The 26,566-nt window shown below is 39.7% G+C and overlaps 1 protein-coding gene across 2 annotated transcripts in view; it reads right to left on the bottom strand.

Annotated features, from left to right (window-relative positions):
• Positions 1 to 26,566, bottom strand: part of VPS13A (vacuolar protein sorting 13 homolog A) — a 370,607-nt gene that overhangs the window by 246,739 nt on the left and 97,302 nt on the right. For both annotated transcript variants that reach the window (XM_073633920.1, XM_073633912.1), the window contains exons 7-14: positions 25,309 to 25,368; positions 21,356 to 21,415; positions 19,803 to 19,883; positions 12,126 to 12,183; positions 11,514 to 11,641; positions 9,501 to 9,607; positions 4,443 to 4,614; positions 4,266 to 4,328 (exon numbers count right to left, since the gene is read on the bottom strand). In XM_073633920.1, the coding sequence (XP_073490021.1) occupies positions 4,266 to 4,328; positions 4,443 to 4,614; positions 9,501 to 9,607; positions 11,514 to 11,641; positions 12,126 to 12,183; positions 19,803 to 19,883; positions 21,356 to 21,415; positions 25,309 to 25,368 (729 nt within the window). The remainder of the gene's footprint in view (positions 1 to 4,265; positions 4,329 to 4,442; positions 4,615 to 9,500; positions 9,608 to 11,513; positions 11,642 to 12,125; positions 12,184 to 19,802; positions 19,884 to 21,355; positions 21,416 to 25,308; positions 25,369 to 26,566) is intronic.

Here is a 26,566-nt window from a genome sequence, read left to right on the forward strand (position 1 = left end):
AATCAGGCCTGTATGGTGGTGGCAGCATCATGCTGCGGGGATGTTTTTCAGTGGCAAGAAATGGGAAACTAGTCAGGATCGGGGGAAAGATGAATGCAGCAATGCACAGAGACATCCTTGATGAAAACCTGCTCCAGGGACTTCTGCGCCACGTGAGAAGGTAGATACACACATCTCCCGCCGCACTCCTCCCAAAACTTGCTATACACATTGGCTAGTGCCTCGGGGAGACCCCCCTTCATCCCCACTACCTTGTGGGATCACATGGATCGCTTTATGGAGCGAATGTACGCTCGAGCGGTGCCCTCCACGATACCCCTCGCTGGAGACACAGCCGCAGCCAAAATGGCAGCCACTCCGTGTTCAGCGGAGACACTACAGTCTCCCACACTATCAGGAGCAACGGCCACAGATCCAGGCATAGCACAACCAGTAGTTACCTTGCTGGGTCCCACTCTGACTGCTACAGTGGACGCTGCAATACACAGGGGGCTGGAGCAGCTGCATATAGAAGTGCAGGCAGAGGCTCTCGCACGTGGAAGACAGGCTCTCATCACTGAAAGATGAATCCTCTGCCAACTCTGCTGTGCTAGCACACATTACTGCTGCAAACAGGGACATATGGGACAAGCTTGATGATTTGTAAAATCACTCAAGAAGGAACAATTTACACATAATTGGGCTGCCAAAATCTGTTTCCAATTCCCAGATCACCAATATCTGCGCTAAAATTATTCCTAAACAACTGGGGCTCCGCATACCCTGTACTATTGTACGTGCCCATCGCATTGGTCAGTACTCAGAAAGTCGCGCCAAACCTCAGCATGTCATTGTCAAATATCTCAATTATGCTGGCAAAAACGCCATTATGCAGAAATTTCGCCGTACACATTCCCTGTCAGTTGATGGCGCAAACCTGCTCCTCTTTGCAGACTACTCAATGGAAGTAATGAAACAACATAAGGCGTTCTCTCCCATCTGCACGACTCCATACAACAACCAACTTAGATTCTCCCTCACCTACCCAGCAATCCTGCGCATCCAAACACACATACAGGGGAACACCTTACTTTCAACTCCATGGAAGAAGCGGAACAATATATTAAAGCCTCTGGCATAGAAATGGAACACATCAACTCTGCAGAGGGCTCCTCTTCAACATCTGCTACTTCTCCCTCCGCACCACCTAAACAGCAATGCAGCCCAACCAAGCCTTCATACATACGTACTCAACTTACTCACCAGTAGGTCCGCATGCATGTCCCTGAGCTCACACTGTCTGCGTTCGGGGTCATGTACCCACACGGATGACAGATTGGGAACAGCAGCTTATGCAGCCGTTGTATCCCAACTGACATAAATGGGATTGCTTGTAGAGCTGCACAATTAATCGTCAAGAATCGTTATCGTGATCTTGACTAAAGTGTTTCACAATTCTTTGTATGCAAATAATTCTCTCTGCTCTTCTGAAGCCACAGCCCTCAAAAGAAAGGAATTGAAAAACCGGGCAGTCTGCCAAGAAACCAAACATTCTTTATCAGTTGAACTTAAGTATAAACATTGTAACAATTTTGTCAATGCAATAGACTTTGTAAGTGAAAAAAGTTTAACCACTTAAACACTAAAGCTTTTTCTGACATTTGTTGGTTTCAAGTTAAAATCGTTTTTTTTTGCTAGAAAATTACTTAGAACCCCCAAACATATATATTTTTTTAGTAGACACCCTAGAGAATAAAATGGTGGTTGTTGCAATATATTATGTCACACTGTATTTGCGCAGCGGCCTTTCAAATGCAATTTTTTTTTTTTAAATTACTTTAATGAATAAAAAAAAAAAAAAAATTTAACCAGTAAAGTTAGCCCATTTTTTTTTTGTATAATGTGAAAGATTTTACTTTGCGAGAATTGTGAGAGAATCGTGATCTTTTTATTCTAAGCAAAAAAATCGTGATTCTCATTTTGGCCAGAATCGTGCAGCTCTAATTGCTTGTACAGGGATGCACAGAACACTTGTGCATCCCTGTGTGGGTAAACATGGCCCCCCATGGGCGTACACTTTAGTATGCCACATGTGAACGATGCTTTAGTACTAATTTAGCAGGAATTTTGTAAGTTACGTTGCGTTTATGTGCAATATTAATTATTTTAGTGTATTTTTTGTGAAAATAGCGATATGATGAACATTTGCGCAATTATTGTGGGGCCCAAAAAAAATCAGTAGCACTTTTTTTATTCTACAGGCCATGTGCTTTTAGAAAATGTCTAGTTTGAGGGGTCTTTTTAAATTCTGAAAGCTGTAAGTGAAAAATGAATACCTCCAGATTTCTAGAGAAATGTTTGGGTACGTTCGATTTTCACTATTTTGCAAAAAGGTGCAATTTAAAATTTACAAATATTTGTTATTAACTCCATACAGATTAAGCCTTTATATTTAGTAGGGATTTAGCAGGAATTTTGTAAAATTAGCTGTGTTTTTATCTGCTAATAATGGTTTTAGTGTATTTTTTTTAACAAATATATTGGTTTGATAAACATTTGCGCAAATACCGCTGGTTCTAAAAAAGTCAGTAGCACCTTCTTTTTATTCTACTGATCATGTGCTTTCAGAAAATATATGGTTTGGGGGGTCTTTCACAAATTCTGAAAGCTATAAGTGAAAAATAAAAAAGAAAAGGAAAAATTGCAAAAATGGTCTGGCCACCTGAGTGTACAAAATGGAGCACAGGGCCTGGTAGCAAAAGGGTTAAACTATTTAAAGGGTAACTAAATTACTGTTGGAAAAAAAAAAATTGTAAATAAAAAAGAAAAGTAATATAGCATATACAATTGTGACACAAGTCATATTGTAATTGAATGTTGTTAAAAATGGCCTTTGCTTTTTAATCTGCAGCTGCTGTAGTTTTCTGTAAAATGCAATATGGCTACCTGGAGGTGTTCTGTACACAGATGGTGTACAGAACGCCCCCCCCCCCCCCCGAAAATGTAATTTCTCGATTGTGTGATTGGCTTACTGATTTTACCAGAAGTCTGCACTAAGATATAAATCAGATTTTGAGCATGCCCTGCAACAAAAATGTCAGTTTTGGTAAGATACACTGAAAGAAAACACATCTAAAACGGATGCAGACCCTGCAACTTTCCTCAGATCCCTGCAGCTGATTGATAATTATAAAACCACTCGCATACACATTCACACAAACAGCTATTCCTTCCGAATAACAAAAGGTAGGAATTTGCGAAAAAGTTTGTTAAAATCCCCCGCAATGTACATAGATCACCCAGAGGGGAGTGTTTTTTCTCAACAAAAAGTGGAGTTACTCTTTAAATACTCAAGGAACCTGTTACAGGTAACATCATTTTCTTTTTCTGTATATAAAGACCGGGGTTTCTGCACCTACACCTTTACAAGATCATAAGAAAGCATATAACCAGAATAATTAAGCTTACCAGAACAGACAGCTTTAACAGCCTGGCGGACTGGATCACCTAAGAACTAGAGGGTCCCCCTATGGGCTCCAGTTGATATACAGGGAAAAAGGGCCCTATAAACCAATGAGTGGGGCTATGAGCACCCTGGCAGTAAGATTCACTAAGTAGTCAATTAAAAATGCTGTCCCTCTCTGCAGCTCCAGAGGGGCCCACCCAGTGCCCCAGATCAGATCTCACATTACCCAGAAGTGATGCCAATTTCTGCCTCACGCCAGCATTCTCAAGCAACAGCAAACAGCACAGAGGATATCTGCTCTACCCTTTCTCTGTCATTCTGCTCCGTAAACCCCCCTTAACCTGTCACATCTACCACATAACCTGTCAGAGAAAAAGCTCAGGTATGAAGCCTCAAAACACAGACGTTAAGCTTAGAACGCTTGTTGGGATTGGTAAGCTCTGTGTGTCACAAAGCCTAAATAGACAACCTACCGCTTGCTCATTTCAAGCTTTTGCTTTTAAAAGAGACCCTGTCACCACTGCTTCCATCTCATCCCTTCATCGACAGTTGTTACACAGACAGTGTGTATTCACTGCAAATGCAGAAAATGCTTGAGGAACATTTAGGATAAAACGACACTGATTTAATTTGGAAGTATTGTGAAAAATTTTAATGTAGTTTCTATTTACATGCTAAAAATAGAAGGGAGATTTTGAAATCACTGTAGGCAATGCATGGAATTTTATGACCCAGTCACCATGATGCAAATTTTGGCTGCCGTATTGAAAAGAAATTGCCCAGCCTCGATTTAAATATCACTTTCAAAAGAATTTCCTACCTCCATTTCAGCTTGTTGTCTTGCAAGAGTGATACAAAAAATATCCAGTGTTTTTTCATGCTCCTGTCAAGAATTAAAATCAAATGTTTCAATTGTGCCAGGAAAGCAGTATGCATGTGGTAAACGTAACTATTTAAAAAAAAAAAAAAAACAACAACAAAAAAGACAATCCAGTACTTCCGCTGTGCGCAGAACTTCCTCTGTCGGTTTCTTTGAGGTTATCTTGGCTTTGTACACTTCTTTGTACCTCTTCACTTGCTGTCGGTGCTTTCGAATGCGTCTCCAGGACCACATATGGAGGCGGGGCTTTACATTGACATCAAGGATACCAGTTATAGCGTAATTCCACCTTATAAAATCAAAATAACATTAAACACCACCTATGCGAATGCTACAATTTTACATAGCAAAAATAAAAATTAAGATTCTACAGGCAAAATACCAAATTTTACACAAATTTCATATTAGTCCTTCAGAAAACCAAAAAAACAGTAAATGCTACTTTAAATATTGTCCTTTCTCCTTCACCCAACACTTAACCTACCTTTAAACATTTAACCTGACCCTAAAACTCAACCAAACGCCTAGACTAATACCATAACACCTCCTCAATGCTTAAGTAATACCCTAGCATTGTACCTTACTCATAGAAGTTTACAAATTCCCCTAATACCGAACCCTATCGCTAGATTTAGCATTAAACTAATTACTAACAATACATGGGCCAATTTTGCATACTAGAGTCACCAGTCTTGCACCATTTCAGGCACTAAGTGCTGAGCTATTAAAAAAAAAAAAAAGTTACACACAAATGAGTCATTTACATGTGTTGATATTAGCTTGTGATATTGAGTTCTGTATCCAACAGGAGAGAAAGAAACTGGGAAATATGGGAAAAGCAGCACAAATCTTTACATGTTGGCTGCAATGAGAATACAAAAATTCATGCCCAATATTTCATACCTTAAAAAAAAACATTTTAATTTAACTTTTTTTAAACTGAGAATATATAAAAAAAAAAACTATACACTCTCTTTAATTCTGCCTACAAACAACCAATCAGACTTTGTAATTGTTGTACTAAATATCTAAAATTAAATCAAGACACTTCTTTCTCTTGGCTTTGATAATTTGGCTTCTGAGAGATTAGTCTAATATACTAGGCAGCCAAAGATACCTAAACTGTACTCTAAAGAATTATAGTCAAATCAATATCTCCAAATGCGGTACAACAGAATACTGTCTCAAAGCAGCAATATATTACTCAACAATTCCACAATAGTCCATCAAACAAAACCTCCTACAATAACTAATTCACCATCCCAAATTGATTTACCATAATAAAATATGTAAGCCACTGGGAAAATGGCAGACATGTAAATAGGCTTGCAGTGTAAGCAGTAGAGCTGCACAATTAATTGTTAAAAAATCGTGATCTGGAGAGACTTATCTACTCACTCAGCTGTCAGAAGAAAACATCCAGGCAGTCTGCCAAGTTTTTAACAGGAAACATTGTAACTAACTCTTCCTTCTTATATCAAAAGGGATAAACTTATGTGTGGAAAAAAAAATCCAGGCAGTCTGCCAAGTTTTTAAACAAAGTGTAAATGCAGGAAGTTTAACCACTTAAAGTCTAAATCTTTTTCTGACACTTGTTTCGTAAGTTAAAATCAATATTTTTTGCTAAAAAATTACTTGGAACCCCCAAACATTATATATACCCTAGGGAATAAAATGTCAGTTGCTGCAATATTTTATGTCACACTGTATTTGTCCAAGGATCTTTCAAACGTAATTTTTTTGGGAAAAATACAAAACAATAAAGTTAGCCCAATTTTTTTGCTTTAATGTGCAAGATGTTACGCCGCGAGAATTATGAGAGAATCGTGATCTATCTTCTAAGCAAAAAAAATCATGATTCTCATTTTATCCAGAATCGTGCAGCTCTAGTAAGCAGTTGTACAATTAGGAAGACAAATTTACCTTGGTAAGATTATTAAGGCCTTTTAAACTTCTGCAATAAGAGAAATGCCATTTTTTATTTGCATTGTACATCTCTACTGCAGTTAGCTCAGGCAAATAGACGTAGATGGGCAAGAGCATCCCAAAAAATTACTCCTCTAGTATTAGGAATCTGCTGTTTCTATTTCTTGTGCCAATCAGCTGACAGATTACATGCCTGACAGACTGACTCTATGAGAGAACAATGTCTCGGAGGGAAGGGGATTTCCCACAAAATTTGCAATAATAAATTGTTCTGAGAAGTCATTGAAAAAAGGTCTTCCATGAACTCAATAGTTTAAAGGTGAAATTTACAGTGTCTAAATAGTCCACCTCTATAGCTGCATATACAGTTTTTAATTAAAATGTTTTTTTTTTTTTTTTAGGAAACTCATACTGCTTTGTGAAACCCATTTCAAGAGCACACCCTTCCTTTAAAGAAAACCTGGACTGAGGAAATATAAAGGCTACCTTTATTGATCTTCTTCGAGCAGCATGAAAGCAAAGTAGCTAACAATTTCAAAAGGCAGCTTATAGATTTCCCTCAATACACGTTTTATACTGACCTAAAATGGAGGCTCCCTGCCTCAAACTGAGATTCTCTAAGAAATCTGACCATGCACAATATGCTGGCCTCCTAGTACAAGTAACTGACAAAATCTCTAGAAACTTCACTGTTCTTGGTAAATTGTTCTTGTTTACAAATCCTATGTATAGGCATGAAATAATCATATACAGTACAACAAAAATTATACAGACAATAATTACTTTTGTCTACAGTACTTTTACTCTGCAATGCACATGTCTGAGGGTTCAGTCAGCACCTTTTACTTTTTTTTCACAGGAGCTATTTGTGTACATGTGATTGAGAAACTTAAAGTTCTAAAAGGTTCATTTTTTCCTTCTTTAAAATATTAGTCACATCACACTTACCTCCTCCATTTTGCACAGAGCAGCCCCAATCCCCTTTTTCCCTGGGTCTCCCGCCGGTGCTTCTGGTCCTTCCCCCTTGCCAAGTGTCCCCAGAGCAAGCAGCTTGTGCTTGCTCGCTCCCGAGCCAGCTCTATGGGACACACAGAGTGTGGCTCAGTCCTACCCCTCATTCCCTCCTCACTGGCTGTAATTGACAGCAGCGTAAGCCAATGTCTCCCTGCTGTGTCTCAGTCAATGACGAGGAAGAGACCTGGAAGAGCCGCTGCTCTTGTGGTGATCGCTGGATCGAGCGAGCTTGGGTAAGTATTGGGGGAGCTGCACACTAATAGGTTTTTTTACCTTCATGCATAGAATGGGGCAACCTTCTATACTGTTACATACAAAAAACGCTGAACATACGCTAGCGGTTCTGCAGGCGATTAGCTAGAAAAAAAAAATATTAGGATATTTACTGTACTGTAGAAACACAAAACACAAGAATGAGGGTTATACAGTGCATTAAAAAAGTATTCATACCCCTTGACATTTTCCAAATTTTGTCATGCTACAACCAAAAACATAAATCTATTTTATTGGGATTTTATGTGATAAACCAACACAAAGTGGCATATAATTGTGAAGTGAAAGGAAAATGATAAATGGTTTTCAAAATTTTTTACAAATAACTATCTGAAAAAAAGTGTGGCGTGTATTTGTATTCAGCCCCCTTTACTCTGATACTCCTAACTAAAATCTAGTGGAACCAATTGCCTTCAGAAGTCACCTAATTAGTAATCGCAGTATAAATACAGCTGTTCCATGAAGCCCTCAGAGATTTGTTAGAGAACCTTAGTGAACAAAGAGCATCATGAAGGCCAAGGAACACACCAGACAGGTCAGGGATAAAGTTATAGAGAAGTTTAAAGCAGGGTTAGGTTATAAAAAAATATCCCGAGCTTTTAACATCTCACAGAGCACTGTTCAATCCATCATCCCAAAATGGAAAGAGTATGGCACAACTGCAAACCTACCAAGACATGCTTGTTCACCTAAACTGACAGGCCGGGCAAGGAGAGCATTCATAAGAGAAGCATCCAAGAGGCCCATGGTAACTCTGGAGGAGCTGCAGAAATCCACAGTTCAGGTGGGAGAATCTGTCCACAGGACAAATATTAGTTGTGCACTCCACAAATCTGGCCTTTATGGAAGAGTGGTAAAAAGAAGATTTTTGTTGAAAGAAAGCCATAAGAAGCCCCGTTTGCAGTTTGTGAGAAGCCATGTGGGGAACACAGCAAAACATGTGGAAGAAGGTGCTCCAGTCAGATGAGACAAACTTTGAACTTTTTGGCCTAAAAGCAAAATGCTATGTGTGGTGGAAAACTAACACTGCACATCACCCTGAACACACCATCCCCACCGTGAAACATGATGGTGGTAGCATCATGTTGTGGGGATGCTTTTCTTCAGTTGATGGGAAGATGGATGGAACCAAATACAGGGCAATCTTAGAAGAAAACCTGTTAGAGTCTGCATAAGACTTGAGACTGGGGTGGAGGTTCACCTTCCAGCAGAACAACAACCCTAAACATACAGCCAGAGCTACAATGTAATGGTTTAGATCAGAGCAGATGCATGTGATAGAATGGCCCAGTCAAAGTCCAGACCTAAACCCAATTGAAAATCTGTCACTGTTCACAGACGCTCTCCATCTAATCTGACAGAGCTTGAGCTATTTTGAAAAGAAGAATGGGCAAAAATTTTACTCTGGATGTGCAAGGCTGGTAGGGACAAACCCAAAAAGACTTACAGCTGTAATTGCAGCAAAAGGTGGTTCTACAAAGTATTGACTCAGGGGGGGCTGAATACAAATGCACGCCACACTTTTCAGATATTTATTTATAAAATATGTTGAAAACCATTTATAATTTTTCCTTCCACTTCACAATTATGAGCCACTTTATGTTGGTCTAGAACATAAAATCCCAATAAAATAAATTTACGTTTTTGGTTGTAACATGACAAAATGTGGAAAATTTTAAGGGGTATGAATACTTTTTCGAGGCTCTGTATCATTATAAAGCTTATAATCACTAAAGCAATGGTTTACATAACTAGGACATTAGAAGTTCCAGAAATTAAATTAATACATTTCTAAAAATAGAAAGAAACTAAGCTGAACCAAACCACAACACAGCGATAACCTTTGACTGCTACTACCTATGGTGCATTATTGTCAGGCATTGGTAGCTTAATGTCAGGCGTCATGGGAATTGTACAGTTATAACAAGCAAAAGGAAATTTATCATGGTAGGTCTAACATACCATTTTCTAGTGTTATTATGAACAGGAACATCTGGTCTGTACTTTCTGTATGGAAGATTCCTGGACATCATGTCAATAGATTCAAGAAGCTCCATGACACTATGGTACTGCAGAATAGAATAAAATGTATTAACAATGAATATTGTTTTTGCATTGCCCTTCATAAAAATAAATGATTACAGTGTCTCAAATACTGATAGCTACCAGATAGTGTAAACATTGTGTACATTAAATGTGGCGTCACATACTGTATACTAGTATATATATATATATATATATATATATATATATATATATATATATATACACATATATACATACACACACACATACATTTATATATATATATAACATATACCAGAGCTGCACGATTCTGGCTAAATTGAGAATCACAATTTTTTTGCTTAGAAGATAGATCACGATTTTCTCACGATTCTTGCGGCGTAACATCATCGTTCACATTAAAACAACAAAAAAAAACCTGGGCTAACTTTACGGTTTCTTTTTTTTTTTTTTTTTTATTCATTGAAGTGTATTTTTTCCCAAAAAATTGCATTTGAAAGAACGCTGGGCAAATACAGTGTGACATAAAATATTGCAGCAATTGCCATTTTATTCCCTAGGGTCTCTGCTAAAATATATATAATGTTTGGGGGTTCCAAGTAATTTTCTAGCAAAAAATACTGATTTTAACTTAAGAAAGAAGTGTCAGAAAAAGATTTAGACTTTAAGTGGTTAAACTTCCTGCATTTACACGTTGTTGAAAACTTGGCAGACTGTCCAGCTTATTTATTTACACAGAAGTTCTTTCCCTTTGATCTAAGGAAGCTTAGTTAAAATGTATCAAGTTAAAGACTTGGCAGAATGCCGGGATGCTTTCTTTTGACAGCTGAGTGAGCAGATAGTCTCTCCACTTGTTCTATGAAAGAATTGGCAACCTCTGCAGGAGAGATCGTCAGGGGAGGTGAATCGAGATCACGATTTTTTAACGATTAATTGTGCAGCTCTAATATATACACATTTATATTTATATATTTTTTTTAAAGAAAAAAGCTAGGGTGTAACATCAGAGCGATCTAAGCACTACAGAACTTAGCAAAAAGAGCATGATGCCTCTAACAGAAAAAGTGCTAAAAGGAACTAGTAATGGGCATCACATCAACAAAAAAAACAGACATAATAAGCCAATGGGTTATTTAGGTCACTAGTGTCCATCTAAAACTAGACTATTCGTTCTGGGTAAACATATCTTATAGGTATAGGATGTAAGTAAATGAATTGGCTTCCACTTTACAGCCTTTGATGACCAGTGTTAATTTAGTCGACTAAAATATTTTAGTCAACTAAATGAATACTATTTTAGTCGATTAAATACGACTAAAACTAAAAGCCATTTTAGTCAAAAGACTAAAATGAGACTAAAACTAAAATGCCATTTTAGTCCTAAAACTAAAATGAGACAAACTAAAATGCCATTTTAGTCAAAAGACTATGACTAAAACTAAATTACAATTACTGAAATGTACTGGAGTTTTTGGTCGACGAAAACGTAGGACGTTTTAGTCGACTAAAATGTAGTGGAGATTTAGTCGACTAAATACTACTAAAACAATTGCAGAAGACTAAAATGGGACTAAAACTAAAATGCCATTTTAGTCCCAAAACTAAAAAATTAACACTGTTGATGACCTGTGTTTTTCTGCACTGGATCAATGCAGATCACTGTGATGGTACCTAGAAAATGATTGTTTTCTATACGCCTCAGTTCACACCACAATGCTAATGTTAAATGCAGTGATTAAATATGCAGACATGCTGCATTATTCTGTGGTGCCCTGGATGGCGCCGCACTGCTATGTGGAGACTTCAATGGACATTTTGTATACTTCTGATAAAGTAAAAAAAAAAAGGCAAACAGTGCCTTGTGTTGTAACATGCAAGGCACCACCGCTGTCACGGGGTAGAATGGATCGCTTTAGCATGGGACTGGTTGAACACACCCTTAATTCTCACCTGAGGCTTATTAAAATCAACTGCTATGTCCTGAAGATTGACATCAAGATCAATTTTTGGTGAAGAAAAGTCAAACTCTGAACGTGGATTCATACGAAGTTTTGCTCTCCCTGAGATTGGACGGAAAACTAGATAAAAAAAAAAAAAAAAGAAAAGAAAAAAACAAAATAAATAATATAGTAGATAACTTGTAATGAAGGACAGTAACATACGTTGTCAAATGAAATATCAAATCAGCATTCTCAACAATTCTGTGCTGGTTTATTTTTCTATCTGGAATTACAATGAACCGTCATGCAGTGGTATTGTTAGAAGGTTTCTGCCACTTTGGCTAATATTGCTACATTGCTTAAATTATAGACTTGAACCAAGAAACACAGATGACATTGGTTGATTACTGATGAAATTTATATTAGAATAAGAAAAGTAACCCTTTTTTCTACAAATGCAGAATTATACATATTCTGCAGAACTGAATGCAATAAAATCAATTGTGCAAGGGTGAGGAAGAAATTGGTAGCAAAGGAATGCATACATTGTGACAAACTTCTGCTGACTAATATGTAAAGCCTTGGGCATAAAACTGTGCATAGCTATGTAAAAACAGCATACCAAAATCATAACCTTCCGGGATCATGTTCTTAGAAGCAACTCCATATTTCAAAACACCCTGCAAGTGAAAATGAAGGTTAAGGGATGTTGTTACTTTTAAACAAAATTACCATCTACATCCTTAGAAAAACGGATTAAATAAAACGCCAGTAAATACATGTATAAACAATACATGCTGCAGGATGGAAACACTTTATGTAGCTTATAAAATGAAAAAGATACAATTTAATCCTTCAAAACATTCTTGAAAGAAAAAAACCTGAAACACTAAAGCCCCGTACACACAGGCCGAATATGGGGCAGTATTGGTGTGTACTAGGCTTAAGCCAAAAAAGCACAACAGAACCCAATGTTACAGATAGATGCATAGAAGGCATAATCAACAATGACGAGGACAATGGACAATAATAAGGGCCTGTGTTGATAGGCTTTTGTATTCTTCAAATGGGTTTTGCATTCCCATACAAGTCTATCAGGCTGCAAACCTGCTTAACCACTTGCCGACCAGCTGCCATCATTATACTGCGGCAAGTTGGCTCGTTCCCACGAATCGCCATCACTGTACGTCAGTTCGGGAACTCAATTTTTGTGGGCACGCACGCGCCCGCACTGGCCAGCGGGGGAGCCAATCAGCGGGTGGGGTGGACTCACTGTCCGCCGACCACCCGCGATCGTTCCCCGCAGTGACAGAACGGGGATCTGCCTGTGTAAACAAGGCAAATCTCCGTTCTGACAGGGGAGATCACACAGATCCGGTCTTTCTGCTATGCAGGAAGACAGATCGTTGCGTTTCCCCAGTCACACAGTCCCCCATAGTTAGTAAACACACCCAGGGAACACATTTAACCCCTTGATCGCACCTGAGGTTAACCCCTTCCCTGCCAGTGTCATTAGTACAACAGAGCATATTTTTAGCACCGATTACTGTAATAATGTCACTGGTTCCCAAAAAAGTGTAAAAAATATCAGTTAGGTGTCCGGTCTTTCCGCCGCAATGTAGCAGTCCCACTAAAAATCGCAGATCACCGCCATTACTGGTAATAAATAAATAAATAAATAAATATGATATAAATCTATTCCCTATTTTGTAGATGGTATAACTTTTGTGCAAACCAATCAATATACGCTTGTTGTGATTTTTTTTTTTTTACCAAAAATATGAACCATATATATTGGGCAGCACAGTGAGGTGGTGGTTAGCACTTTCGCCTAGCAGTAAAAGGGTTCGCTGGTTCAAATCCCAACCACAACACTACCTGCCTGGAGTTTGCACGTTCTCCCTATGCCTGCGTGGGTTTCCTCCGGATACTCCGGTTTCCTCCCACACTCCAAAGACATGTTGGTAGGTTAATTGGATCCTGTCTAAACTGGCCCTAGTATGTATGAATGTGAGTTAGGGACGTTTAGATTGTAAGCCTTGAGGGTAGGGACTGATGTAAATGTATAATATATATGTAAAGCGCTGCGTAACTTGACGGCACCATATAAGTACCTGAAATAATAATAATTCGGCCTAAACTAAGGAGGAAATTCGTTTTTTCATATTTTTTGGGGGGTATAGTAAAAAAAGACTGCTTTTTTTCACAACTGTCGTTTTTTGTTTTGTTTATAGCGCAAAAAATAAAAAAAAAAAACTCAGAGGTGATCAAATACCACCAAAAGAAAGCACTATTTGTGGGAAAAATAGGATTTTTATAACAGGTTACCTGTAAAATCCTTTTCTTGGAGTACATCATGGGACACAGAGCACCATAGTAATCACTATGTGGGTATATAGGCACCTTCAGGTGATGGACACTCCCTATATAACCCCTCCTCCTACCAGGAGTACCTCAGTTTTTGTAGCAAAGCAATATACCTAAACCCCTTCCTTTCTTAGGACCTTCTGGCAATATAAATAAGACATCAGTCTACCGGATCTGAGCAGTCGTCTTTAAATAGACTTTGACCGCTCTCACCACATCGAGACAATGTAGTGACTTTTCTTCCCTGGAACATGGTTTTGGAAAAAACGATGGCAGGATAAGGTCTTGGTTCAGGTGGAAACCGGAGACCACTTTTGGTAAAAAACCTGGACGAGGGCGCAACACCACTCTGTCCTCATGAATAATGAAGTATGGCTCTTTACAAGAAAGAGCAGCCAATTCCAAAACCCTCCTTGCTGAAGATATAGCAACCAAGAACACTAACTTCCTTGTCAGAAGGACTAGGGGAATATGTTGTATTGGTTCGAATGGCTGTTTTTGTAACACTGACAAAACTAAGTTCAAGTCCCAAGGGTTCAAAGGAGGTCTGACTGGCGGATTAAGCCGCATCACACCTTGCATAAAACCCTGGACAAAAGAATGTGTAGCAAGCGGTCTTTGAAATAAGACCAAGAAAGCTGAGACTTGGCCCTTAATAGTACTCAAGGCCAATGTCATCTCTACCCCTAAATGTAGAAAGGCAAGAATTCTGCCTATGATATACCTCTGAGGGTGCCAACCCTTGGATTCACACCAGGAAACATAAGCCCTCCAGACTCTATAATATATAGTTCTGGAAGCTGGTTTCCTTGCATTAACCAAGGTAGAGATAACTGACCCGGAAAGCCCACGTTTCTTCAGAGTTCGTAAAGTAGGATGGAATATCGGTCCCTGTGAGAGTAGGTCTGGCCATAGTGGAAGGGACCATGGATCCTCCACCACCATCTTTATGATTTCTGCATACCAGGACCTTCTGGGCCACGCTGGGACTACCAGAATTACCGACTTTCTTTCCAGCTTGGTCCTGCAAAAAAGTCATGGCAGCAACTGAATAGGGGGGAATGCATAAATTAGTGAGAACTGATCTCACGGGGTCACCAACGCATCTGTTCCGCATGTGAGTGGATCCCTTGTTCTGGACACAAAGTTGACCAACTTCATGTTGAACCTGGATGCCAGAAGATCTGCGTCTGGCGTCCCCCATCTTTGGCAAACAGCCCGAAAAACGTCGGGGTGAAGAGACCATTCCCCCGGGAATAACTGCTGGCGACTCAGGTAGTCCGCCTGCCAATTCTCTACTCCCAGAATGAAGACTGCCGATAGGCACGGAACATTCCTTTCTGCCCAAGTTAGAATATGGTTCACCTCTGTCTGCACTGCGAGACTCTTGGTGCCCCTTTGGTGATCGATATAGGCCACAGCTGTGGCATTGTCGGATTGAATCCTGACAGGACAATCCCGTAACCTGAAAGTCCAGGCCTTCAGAGCCAGACACACTGCCCGAATCTCTAGGATGTTGATGGCCAAGGCTTTCTCAGTTCTTGACCACTGTCCTTAGACAGTTGTCTTCTCTAGTACTGCTCCCAAGCCTGAAAGGCTGGCATCTGTCCTTACCACCTTCCAGATAACTGGTCTGAAGGATTTTCCTTTCAGCAGATTCTGGGTTAGTAACCGCCAACTGAGGCTTTGGGCCACCCTTGGGGACAGCCGCATTGACAAGTCTAAAGCTTGAATAGTTTTGTTCCAAGCAGACAGGATAAATGAAACTGGGCATAGAGAACTGCTTTAAATGAAGCCACCATCTTTCCTAACAACCTCATGCAAAGGCGAATGGAGGGATCTCCTTTTGACCTGACCATCCGCACTAGCTCTCTTATGGAGTTGATCTTTGCCTGAGGCAAGAACACCCTTTTCTGGGCTGTATCACTGATCAGACCCAAGTACTCCAGCCTTTTTAGCAGTTTTAAGGAAGACTTCTCTGGGTTGAGAATCCAGCCTAGACTTTACAGGTAACTGGTTGTAATGCATACACTTTGCTCCAAACGAGCCACCGTCTGGTCTATAGCAACAGATCATCTAGGTACGCCAAGACTGTTATGCCCTGTGCCCTTACCCTGGCTAGAGGTGGGGCCAGCACTTTTGTGAACACTTGAGGTGCTGTAGCTAGCCCAAAGGGCAAGGCTACAAACTGAAAATGCTGTTGTTCTACTTCGAACCACAGAAACCTCTTTCACCTCCCCATCTTTTATCTTCTCTCACCTCTTTGTTCTTTCCTCTGTTCTCATTTATTTGCGCGATTCCTGTTTTGGCTCTTCCTTTCATCACTTCATGCACTTTTACCACACCTTTCATATTGGTGTGTGTTTCCCTCACAACCACACCACCTTATGACTTTCGGGTATCTACCTGACATCCATCACCCAATTTTTCATACTGTTTTATTCAGATGCTAGCTGGTGTTCTCATACCTCCTTCCCAATCGCCGGGGGAGACCTTGCCGGGCTGCCTCGTTGCTGTGCACTCCCCAAGGCTCGGGTAAGCTGTCCCATTATCCCTTTTTTTCTTCCTTCCCCATTTTATAATATTGTAAAAATCCTTTATATGGAAATTTCTTTTTTTATATTATTATATTTTCATTTGTATTTGCAGATGTATTTGCAGATGTATTTTCCTGATGAAGCAGTAAATCCGCAAAACTTGTTGAGAAATACCATGTCATATGAGTTTTTTTAATCTATATTTTTTGTCGTTTTTGCTATTTTGTATCAATACATTTTGTGATATTTTACTAGTGGTCTGTACTACTAATGCATATCCCTGTCATATGTACCGCAATAGTCCACTTGCCCCTTTTCTTGGCGAGTTTAGGGTGAGGCCCATACTCTCAAACAATTTTCTTCAATGGATTTGGATCTTTGGGAATGTTTGACCTCGGGAAACGAGACGGTGGAAAGTCCCGAAATTCCAGTTTGTACCCTAGAGTTACCGTGGAGATGACCCATCTGTCCTGAATTTCCTCTTGCCAGACTTCTGAAAACTGCAGAAGTCTTCCCCCCACGAGGGGGGTGCCTCTTCATTATGAGGCTTTAGAATTCTGTTTTGCAGGTTTCCAGCCCCAGGACTTCTTTTGAGCCTGGGCCTGACACTGAGGTTTTCCTCTAGAGTCTGATGGCGGAGGCCGTGGGCACTGCCTAGAGGCGGAAGCCGCTGGCGCAGGAGAAAGAGCCCGCTTAAATGAAGGGCGTTTATATTTTCTTTTGACTGGCAAAAGAGTACTTTTCCCACTGGAAATCATTTGGATGTATTTGTCCAAATCATCCCCAAATAGCTGAGCCCCATGAAAAGGAAAACCAGTCAGGAGCTTTTTGCATGGTGCTTCGGCTGACCAATTTTTTAACCACAGGATTCTAGGCATGTGTACTAGCACAAGCGCAAGGTGGGATGCCTGGTGAAAAGAATCTTTAATTGCGTCTATGGCAAAACATAATGCTTTCGGTAGTTTGGCCAAAACCTGGGCTTGTTGTGCAGTAACCTCTTTAAAGGCCTGTCTAAATTGGTCCTTTAGGGATTGACAGATGCCTATTGCAGAGACTACAGGCTGAGCAACGGCACCTACCAAAGAAAAAGAGGACTTTAACAGAAATTCTAACCTTTAACTGTTGGATCCTTAAGCATTTGTGCATTGTCTACTGGACAAATTAGACTTTTATTCACACTGGAAATCGCAGCGTCAACTGCTGGTACATTCCATTTTTTTGGTGAATTTCTCCTCCAAGGGATAGAGAACTGAGAATCTCTTTGGAGGGAGAAAATGCTTATCCGGGTGATCCCATTCAGCATAAATAAGCTGTTCTAGTAATGCATGGACAGGAAACACATGCAAAGGCTGTGAAGGTTTTAAGGAACCCAAGGAAGAAACCGAACTTTCAGCAGACTCAGTTAGGGATAGCATGAAAGTAAAACCGCTGTCCCAGTGCCAGACGTGTCCCCCTGCTTAAGCCGGTACATGTCCGGGCCCGTCTGAGGTTTGCTAGAGAGCATTTGGATGATCCAGAAGAGGATTGGGAGAATGTCATATGGTCAGATGAAACCAAAGTAGAACTGTTTGGTAGAAACACAACTCGTCGTGTTTGGAGGAGAGAGAATGCTGAGTTCCAACCAAAGAACACCATACCTACTGTGAAGCACGGAGGTGGCAACATCATGCTTTGGGGCTGTTTCTCTGCAAAGGGAACAGGACGACTGATACGTGTACATGAAAGAATGAATGGGGCCATGTATCGTGAGATTTTGAGTGCAAACCTCCTCCCATCAGCATGACAATGATCCCAAACACACTGCCCGGGCAACGAAGGAGTGGCTTCGTAAGAAGTATTTCAAGGTCCTGGAGTGGCCTAGCCAGTCTCCAGATCTGAACCCCATAGAAAACCTTTGGAGGGAGTTGAAAGTCCGTGTGCCCAGCAACAGCCCCAAAACATCACTGCTCTAGAGGAGATTTGCATTGAGGAATGGGCCAACATACCAGCAACAGTGTGTGACAACCTTTTGAAAACTTACAACAAAGGATATATAACAAAGTATTGAGATGAACTTTTGATATTGACAAAATACTTATTTTCCAACATAATTTGCAAATAAATTCTTTCCAAATCAGACAATGTGATTGTCTGGATTTGTTTCCACATTTTGTCTCTCATAGTTGAGGTATACCTATGATGACAATTACAGGCCTCTCTCATCTTTTTAAGTGGGAGAACTTGCAGAATTGGTGGTTGACTAAATATTTTTTTGCCCCACTGTATGTCAATCTACATGTAATATCCTGTCATCATTGTGTTTAGCTGGTTAATGGGCATCCCTAGCTGAATTGGGGACATGAACAGAAGATGGAGATAGGGAGCAGCAGGATCAACCGGGTTTTTTGCAGTATACAGAAAATTAATCTCAGTGACTGAGGGATTATGAACAGCATTAAATACAGCATTTTGTGTTTTTTTTTATGATGTGGGTTTAGTGACACTTTAACAACCAATCAAATGACAGCAGCAGAGCATGAGATTCAAGTTACCATAACTTCATCATATACAATAGAATAACTAATGCCACACAAGAGAGAGCAGCATGAACCTTCCATCTTAGCAGTACTCCTGGACCTTGCCTGGACCCACAGCACAAAATAAATATCCAAGAAAAACAAGATCCACACTGCTTATTTTGGTCTATCATAGGTTTATTAACATCTCAAGGGGGCACAAACAGTAAGGCATGAATGTGAAAACATTTACGTGTTTTGCACATTAAAGTGCAAACTTAAAAGTCTAGGCAAGTAAAGTGCTTACTGCGTATACAAGTACATGGTTATTTGCATAAGGCATTAAAGTGAATGTAAAAGCTTATTTTTTAAAAATAACAAAGATGTTATACTTGGTATTGCACAGAAAGGCTCCAAACCTCCTTCTGGGGTCCCCCACTGGCACTCTTGGCTCCTCCATAGGAAGTTGCTTCCTATGGTGGCACACCTGAGGGGCTTGCTCTCGAGCTGGGCTGCGTGCATCCATAGACACACACGGTGAGGCTGCGCCCCCACCTCCTTGCAGGATTTGACCAACAGCAGCAGGATCCAATAGTTCCTGCTGCTCCGAGTCCTGTGAGGAGAGAAGGAGAAAGCAGCGCTGGATCAGGCACAGCACTTAGGCACAGCACTTAGGCACAGCGCTAGGGAGTGCATTAAGGTAAAAAACCTTATGCCTTTCCAAACACTTAGGTCTTCATACCAATGTAAGTTCATGCCTTTTGAGCTGGTAATAAACCTGACTAGTGGATAAAAAGTATGGACCCCATTTTTTCTTGAATATCTACCACATCTTTTTTGCAATTATCACACCAATTTCAACAGAAATTAAAAAAGAAAAAAAAGAATCAAATACCATACCAAAGCTTCGTTGTAACTTCGATGGTAATACATCTCAGATTTCACATTCCAATAGGCAAACAGGTTGTCAAGGCGCACAATCTGGAATTAAATATTTGAAAAACAAGATCATCAAGCTTCAAACGTAAGTCAAAATTAAACATACTGACAATGCAATGTACTGCCATATCGATTGCAATAAATTAAAGTTTGTGAAAGTTGAAATGTTTGGTTTTATATCAAGCCAGCATTTTAAAGGTGTTAATAAACTGGATGTTCAATACTAATTTGTACCATTGGATTTTTCTTCTTTTTTTTGGGGGGGGGGGGCAATTGAGTATTATCCTATACCATTTTAATCCAAGTGGGAAGTCCAATGGGATAACAACTACTGATTTGCATTTCACATTTTTTGATAACCTGAGACTGGATTTATTAGAGTGGCCATTCATATTTGTTGGTGCTGGCTTAATTTACATTTTGGTGGAGTCCCACTCCTTGTGCAGCATTACAGTTATTTGGATTATTCTCATATATGTACATGTTGGCTGACTTCCTGAGGTCTGTTGTTCTGGTTAGCTGCAAATTGCTTTTGAGGCGAGTCTCATTCCTCACTTTTATTTCATGTTTTTAGTTTGTTACATTTATTTCTTTCTTATCACAGTTATGATTGCAGTAAATGACTTCATTAGGAAAACCTACAGCTTCCATATGACATCTTTCTGGCACTCTGGACTTGTTTGTTGGTCCCAGCAGAAGCTTGCTAAATCAATGCAATATCTAGTTCATATGTAGTGGGAATGTGGTCTGATATGGCCAGCCAGGCTGCATGCTCAGATAAGGTTCAGGCATTCGATTTTGGAGGAGGGATCTCATGCTTTTTTTTATTCTCGTGAGGTTCCCCCTTAAAGTGGTTCTAAATGCTTGCCTTTTTTTTTTTTTACCTAAAATAAAAACTATTTAATACTTACCACTTAGTTGCACAGAGCAGCCCCAAACCTCCTTTTCTGGGGTCCCCCACTAGCACCCATAGACACACAGCGTGACTCAGCCCCGCCCCTGCTCCCTTGGACTTGATTGACAGCAGCAGGAGCAAATGGCCCCCACTGCTATCCAACTGTTCTGTTGGACAATGGAGAAAGAGTAGCGCTGCTGAAGGCGGGCACAGTGCTGGATTGATACTGGACTCCGGTAAGTATTTAGGGGGTGAAAGGAAGCAAACATTTAGTAAAAAAGTTTGTGAAAGTCAATTGATCACAATCTGTGTTGAGTTGTAATAAGTTGAGTTGTAATAAGTCTAAGCCACTGACCCCATGCAAGCATAAAGCAAAGGAAGGTCAGACTAAAGTCAACAACTTTATAACTAATCCAGGTTGGTTCCCATTTTTAAACCATCAGCATAACAGCCAAGAAATTGGCATTTTCAGAAGGAGATATCATAAATTGCAGTCTTGATACCGATCTCATCAAGGACGGCTCAAAATGAGCTGACAATAGAGTAACTACTACAATATAATTTAATTTAATAAGAACAATGACAAGGGCATAATGGTCATGGCTTACAGTTTAATTACCTTGTAAAACAGCTTGGCGGATTCATCATGAAGACATGGATTCCAATTTTTATCAGATGTCTGTTAAGAAAAGTTTATTCGTGAGTGAAATATATTCAAAAACGTGGCTCACCAGCAATTAACGTTTTTGATCCATTGAAAAAAAACAACAAAAAAAAAAAAAAAAACGCTATTAGAAATAAATATACCTTATAATACCTGAAAAGCAAAGCAAATATTCAGATTTTCCTAATTTCAAAAGAAAAATGTTTGCACACTTCCAGTCACACACATATTAAACCTATACTGAAGTTTAAAAATACTATGCAAATAGAGTAAAAATAAATATCACCTGCATATAAAAAATTGATAACTGTACTTTTTTACAGTTGCGGTTTTCAGCTTCGACTTTTTTTTTTCTACAGTCAATAAACTCTCCAGCATGTTATCCTGTGTCCATGCACACATAGGCTGTTATCAAACTGTTTTTTGGTTGTAAAAAAAACCCACAACTAGCTAACTCTGAGAGGCAGTTTTTAGCTGTAAAAACAACGCTCCAACGTCAAAAAAACTTCAAAAAAACACTAGAAATCACGGATAAACGCTCAAAAACATGGCTCGCCAGCAATTAACGTTTTTGACTCATTGAAAAAAAAAGATAACGAACAAAAAAACGCTATTGCAAAAGCGCTGAAAAACTCACTGCAAAGCTACTGGTGTTTTTATAACGTCCAGTGTGCATGAGGCCTGAACATTAACAGGGATTTTATTTATGTTAGAAAAAATTAAAAAAAACATTTTATCTGCCTTCAATTTCCCTGTGCTTCAAGAACTCTTATCATAGGGTTAGGCTAATGTAAACATTTCTCACACTACTGGTTCACACTGCTGGGACTTGGGATCCAACTTGTGAGACCCCAACTTGCATGACATGTGCAATCCTATGTTAGTCAATGAGAGTTGTCTTAATTAGAACTACTGAAGTCGCTCCGACTTTAGAAAAGGTTCCTGTACTACTTTCAAGGTGACTTATGCAGCTTGTGCCCATAGACTTTAATGGAAGTCACCTCCCAAGTCAGATCCTCATCTATGCTGATGCGATTTGGAAGCGACTTTATGCTATTTGTATCTGGCGAATGAGCATTCCAGATTGATGGTCCAGCATGAAGAGGATCTGCCGTTTGACCAGAGAGAGAGTTGACAGTTGCATTACATCTGGATGGTGTTGTCCATAAAGTGAGGGGAGATATTTGACCTCCTTATAATTTAGGGCTCAATTTCTTCTGGTGAGTGGCAAACACACATTTGGAAGATATCTGATTATAGAAGAATCCCATTTCACATGTGCTAAGAGACTGATTTATGATTCACATTTGATTTATGGACGTCACTTTAGAATATAAATGCATCACAGCACTTTGTGTAGCGCCAATTTAATACGATTTATACAAAACCATTTTGTGTAAGAGAGGTAACAGTCTCTGCACAAAAGAGTGAAAGATTAACCTCTGAATCACTAGAGACACAGACACATGAGTGGGGAGGAGGCACAGAGCCAAACAACCACACAAGTTTATGGCCTGACCAGTCACTCAGCTGGTGTCATAGATATTGGACTGGGAGTTATGTGATGGGTTGCAGATCTCACTGTCTAGCTGTGTGTTGTGGGCATGGGAGTGAAGGTGTCACTGATGCTAGGGATAGTGCAGAGTGAGAGCTGTGCACTAGGGTGGCAAATTTGACTGTTTTTGCACCCCACTTGCTTTGTGTTTAGAAAGCCAGTGACTATCATCTATGTGTACAGTCCATCTGTCTGCTTTTCATGCCGTGTGTGTGCGTGTGATAGAAAACAGCGACTTCTCAAAATGTAAGTGCTATGGTTGAGAACTTTTTCATTTAAAAAAAAGTGACCTCTACCACCACACCATCATAATTTTAATATAAAATAAAAAACTTTTTGTTTCCAAAATACTGCAGAAATATTTCAAATTCTAAAATTTAAATGATTATGGATAAGCTATACCTCTAAGGCATGTACACTGCTGCTGGTAACGTTTAGGAGCAGTTGGGCATTTTTTATAGCTGCCCCTGATCTCTCCTCTGTTATCTTATCAGTATATGTACACAGGGTCGTTTATAGTCGTTTCCAGGCAGTTGAGTTTAGAAGCTTTTTTTTTTGGAACGCAAAAATATGGGTTCAGACGGATGTTCAGAGGCATTTGAAATGCCAAATGCCTGTAACAGCTTGTAAACGCTGCTAAACGCAGTATATATATATATATATATATATATATATATATATATATATATATTTTATTTTTTTTAGACGCAAACGTGGCTAAGCGCGACTAAACGCGGCATGTATACGCAACTAAACGGACGTTTTTAGACCAGTTTGTAGCTGTCAAGTTAAATCGCTCAAGAGAGGTTGAACAACGTCCCGTGTACAAGAAGCCTAAGTCCACATATTTAATTTTGCCTTTACACAAAGGGGTTGATTTTATTAAAGCTGGAGAGTGAAAAAATCTGGTGCAGTTGTGCATGGTAGCCAATCAACTTCTAACTTCAGCTTGTTCAATTAAAGTAGTTGTAAACCGTCACATATACCCAGTGAAGTGAATAGCCTCAGATGATACACAGAGATGTAACAAATCCTCCTACCCAAGTTTTACTTGTATATCTGCTGTCTCCCCCTTTCTACACTCTTTGTAAAGTGCAGATCCTGTTAGAAATCTTTCTTCCTCTTTCAGCAGTGGGTGGTGAGTCTGGGCTTACACTGTGTGAGAGCTGATTGGAGGAAAAGCACACACCCCCCTCAACATAGGCAGAGGAACCAAGGAACATGCAGAGCTGTAGTCAGAATAGACAAGCTCCAATAGACTAATCTCCTTCTAAGCTCCCTCCCTGACACAAATTTTCAGCTGCTGTCATGGCACATGTCCGAGAACTTGTCATAAGTGACTCATGCTGATAACAGAGGAACAAGAGCTTTGGAGAGAGATGAGTAAACACTAAAGATATATGTGCTTAGGTCCAATTTCATGAAACCACTAAGTTTTGACAAAAAACCTGGAAGCCGACTGGTTTTTATGCAGATCTGCACCAGAGTTTGCACTCTCCAGTTTTAATAAATCAACCCCAAAGTCATTTCTCAGTCAAACTCAATTATTGACAAATGGATTGACTGGATGTATCCAAAATAAACACAAGCTAGCTAGTATTGGAAAAAGGAATTTGGCCATAATATTAAAAAAATCTGAATAATACAATACAAAAATCTGAATAATACATATTCTGACAAAAAGCAAATTACAGACACAACTTACAGATATTAGCATTGCAAGCATATTATTGGATTCTATTCAATGTCTAGAATGCTTGTAAAATACCATGTAAACGCAGTTTAAAGTTTTCCCAAGTACAGCATATATCCTGTAGAGATAGACACTGTTTGCAGCATACCTATTTGCCACTATTCTGGGAGCTACACTTGCCGTTTGTCAATAAGGGCTTCATCCCAATCCACCGCATTCAGAAAAAAATGGATACTTTCCTTAAATGCACCATGGACATCATGCAATAGCAATTTAAATCAGTTTAAACAAGACTAATATTGCATCCAGTTTTGATAGATGGTAAACACTGGTACCTGATAAGCAAGTCAAACACCTCATTTGTTTCAGTTAAAGGAACACCTTTTTTAGAAAAAAAAAAAAAAACCTACAAAATAAACGTGTGGTTCAGTAGAAAGCTATTCTTCTTTCATGAACGCTTACACAGTTATAGAAAAGATGTGTAGTACATAGTTTGCCACAAATGCCAACCATTATTATATTTTGTTGAGAGATGGTCAATAAAATGATGATAGATGCATATAGTACCTTATCTTATCAAATGTTTAAATAGGAAATTAGACACAGACCAAAAGATAGCAAGCTTTTCTGTTTAGCATGCAATATGTTTTCTGGTCTTACCTGCAAACTGAGGTTTTGAAGTGAAACACCAAATGAGAGCGGACACTGAGGATTTGTGATCTAAAAAAAAAAAAAAAAAAATGGAATACAATATCATACATTATAAATCTGCACTGCTCGAAACATACAACATTATGTCATGTAATATAGGCACGTTTACTAAACCGATTTTAAGTGACCTCAATGTACAAATTACTAGCCTTTTTTTTTTAATCTGGACCACATTCAATTTCCGGGGAAATGAGGCAGAAACTTTTCGGATTCACTGAGAATTAGGCCCATGTCCTGGAACTGCTATGTTGGCTTGGAATCTGACAATTGCCACTTGCATCAGAGACTTCTGAGAATAGTATTTGCCACAGCTACACACTGCTTTTAATTATCGGAGCACTGAAATTTCCACTGCAGAAACATATCGGCCAAAAACTTATCGGCATGCGGCCGAAAGAAGAAGAGGTGCCGATAATGGCACCGAAGAGGAGGAAATCCTCCCCGGGTGTCGAACATTGCAGGGGTGACATCCTGGCGGTTCAATCAGAGTCCTCCCCTGCCCCCTCCTCCCCCTCTCGCAGAGATGCGATCTCCCCGAGTCACAGATTTGAATTGTTCCTCCCAGACTGTAACAATGTCCCGCCTCCTGTGATAGACAGCACACAGATCCAATGCCGGGAAATTGAATCAGTGTGAAGTGCATCATAGGAGGCGGGACCTTGTTAATGCGGCCGCCCGGCCCGGGAAGTTCAAATCCAGTTCCGTGACACAGCGGGAGATCGCCACTCTGATCCGGGCACTGGTAAAGCTGCATCAGACAGGCACTGGTGATTGCCAATTTTGCTATTATTATTAGCAGTGTGTTTAAGTTTAACTACTTGCCTTTTAGCAGAGACCCTAGAGAATAAAATGGCAGTCATTGCAACTTTTTATCTCGCACAGTATTTGTGCAGTAATTTTTCACATTTAAAAAAAAACAAAAACAAAAAACAGTAAAGTTAGCCCAATTTTTTGGCTTAATGTGAATGATGTTACGCCGTGTAAATAGATACCAAACATGTCACGTTCAAAATTGCACACGCACATGGAATGGCGCCAAGCTTCGATACTTAAAAATCCCCATAGGCAACTGGTTACATGTTTTGAGTTACAGAGGAGGTTTAGGGCTAGAATTATTGCTCTCGCTCTAACGCAGTGATGGCGAACCTATGGCACGCGTGCCACAGCTGGCATGCCGAGCCCTCTCTGTGGGCATGTGAGAAAATCC

Source organism: Aquarana catesbeiana, linkage group LG01 (genome assembly GCF_042186555.1).
Source record: "Aquarana catesbeiana isolate 2022-GZ linkage group LG01, ASM4218655v1, whole genome shotgun sequence".
Classification (NCBI taxonomy): Eukaryota; Metazoa; Chordata; class Amphibia; order Anura; family Ranidae; genus Aquarana; species Aquarana catesbeiana.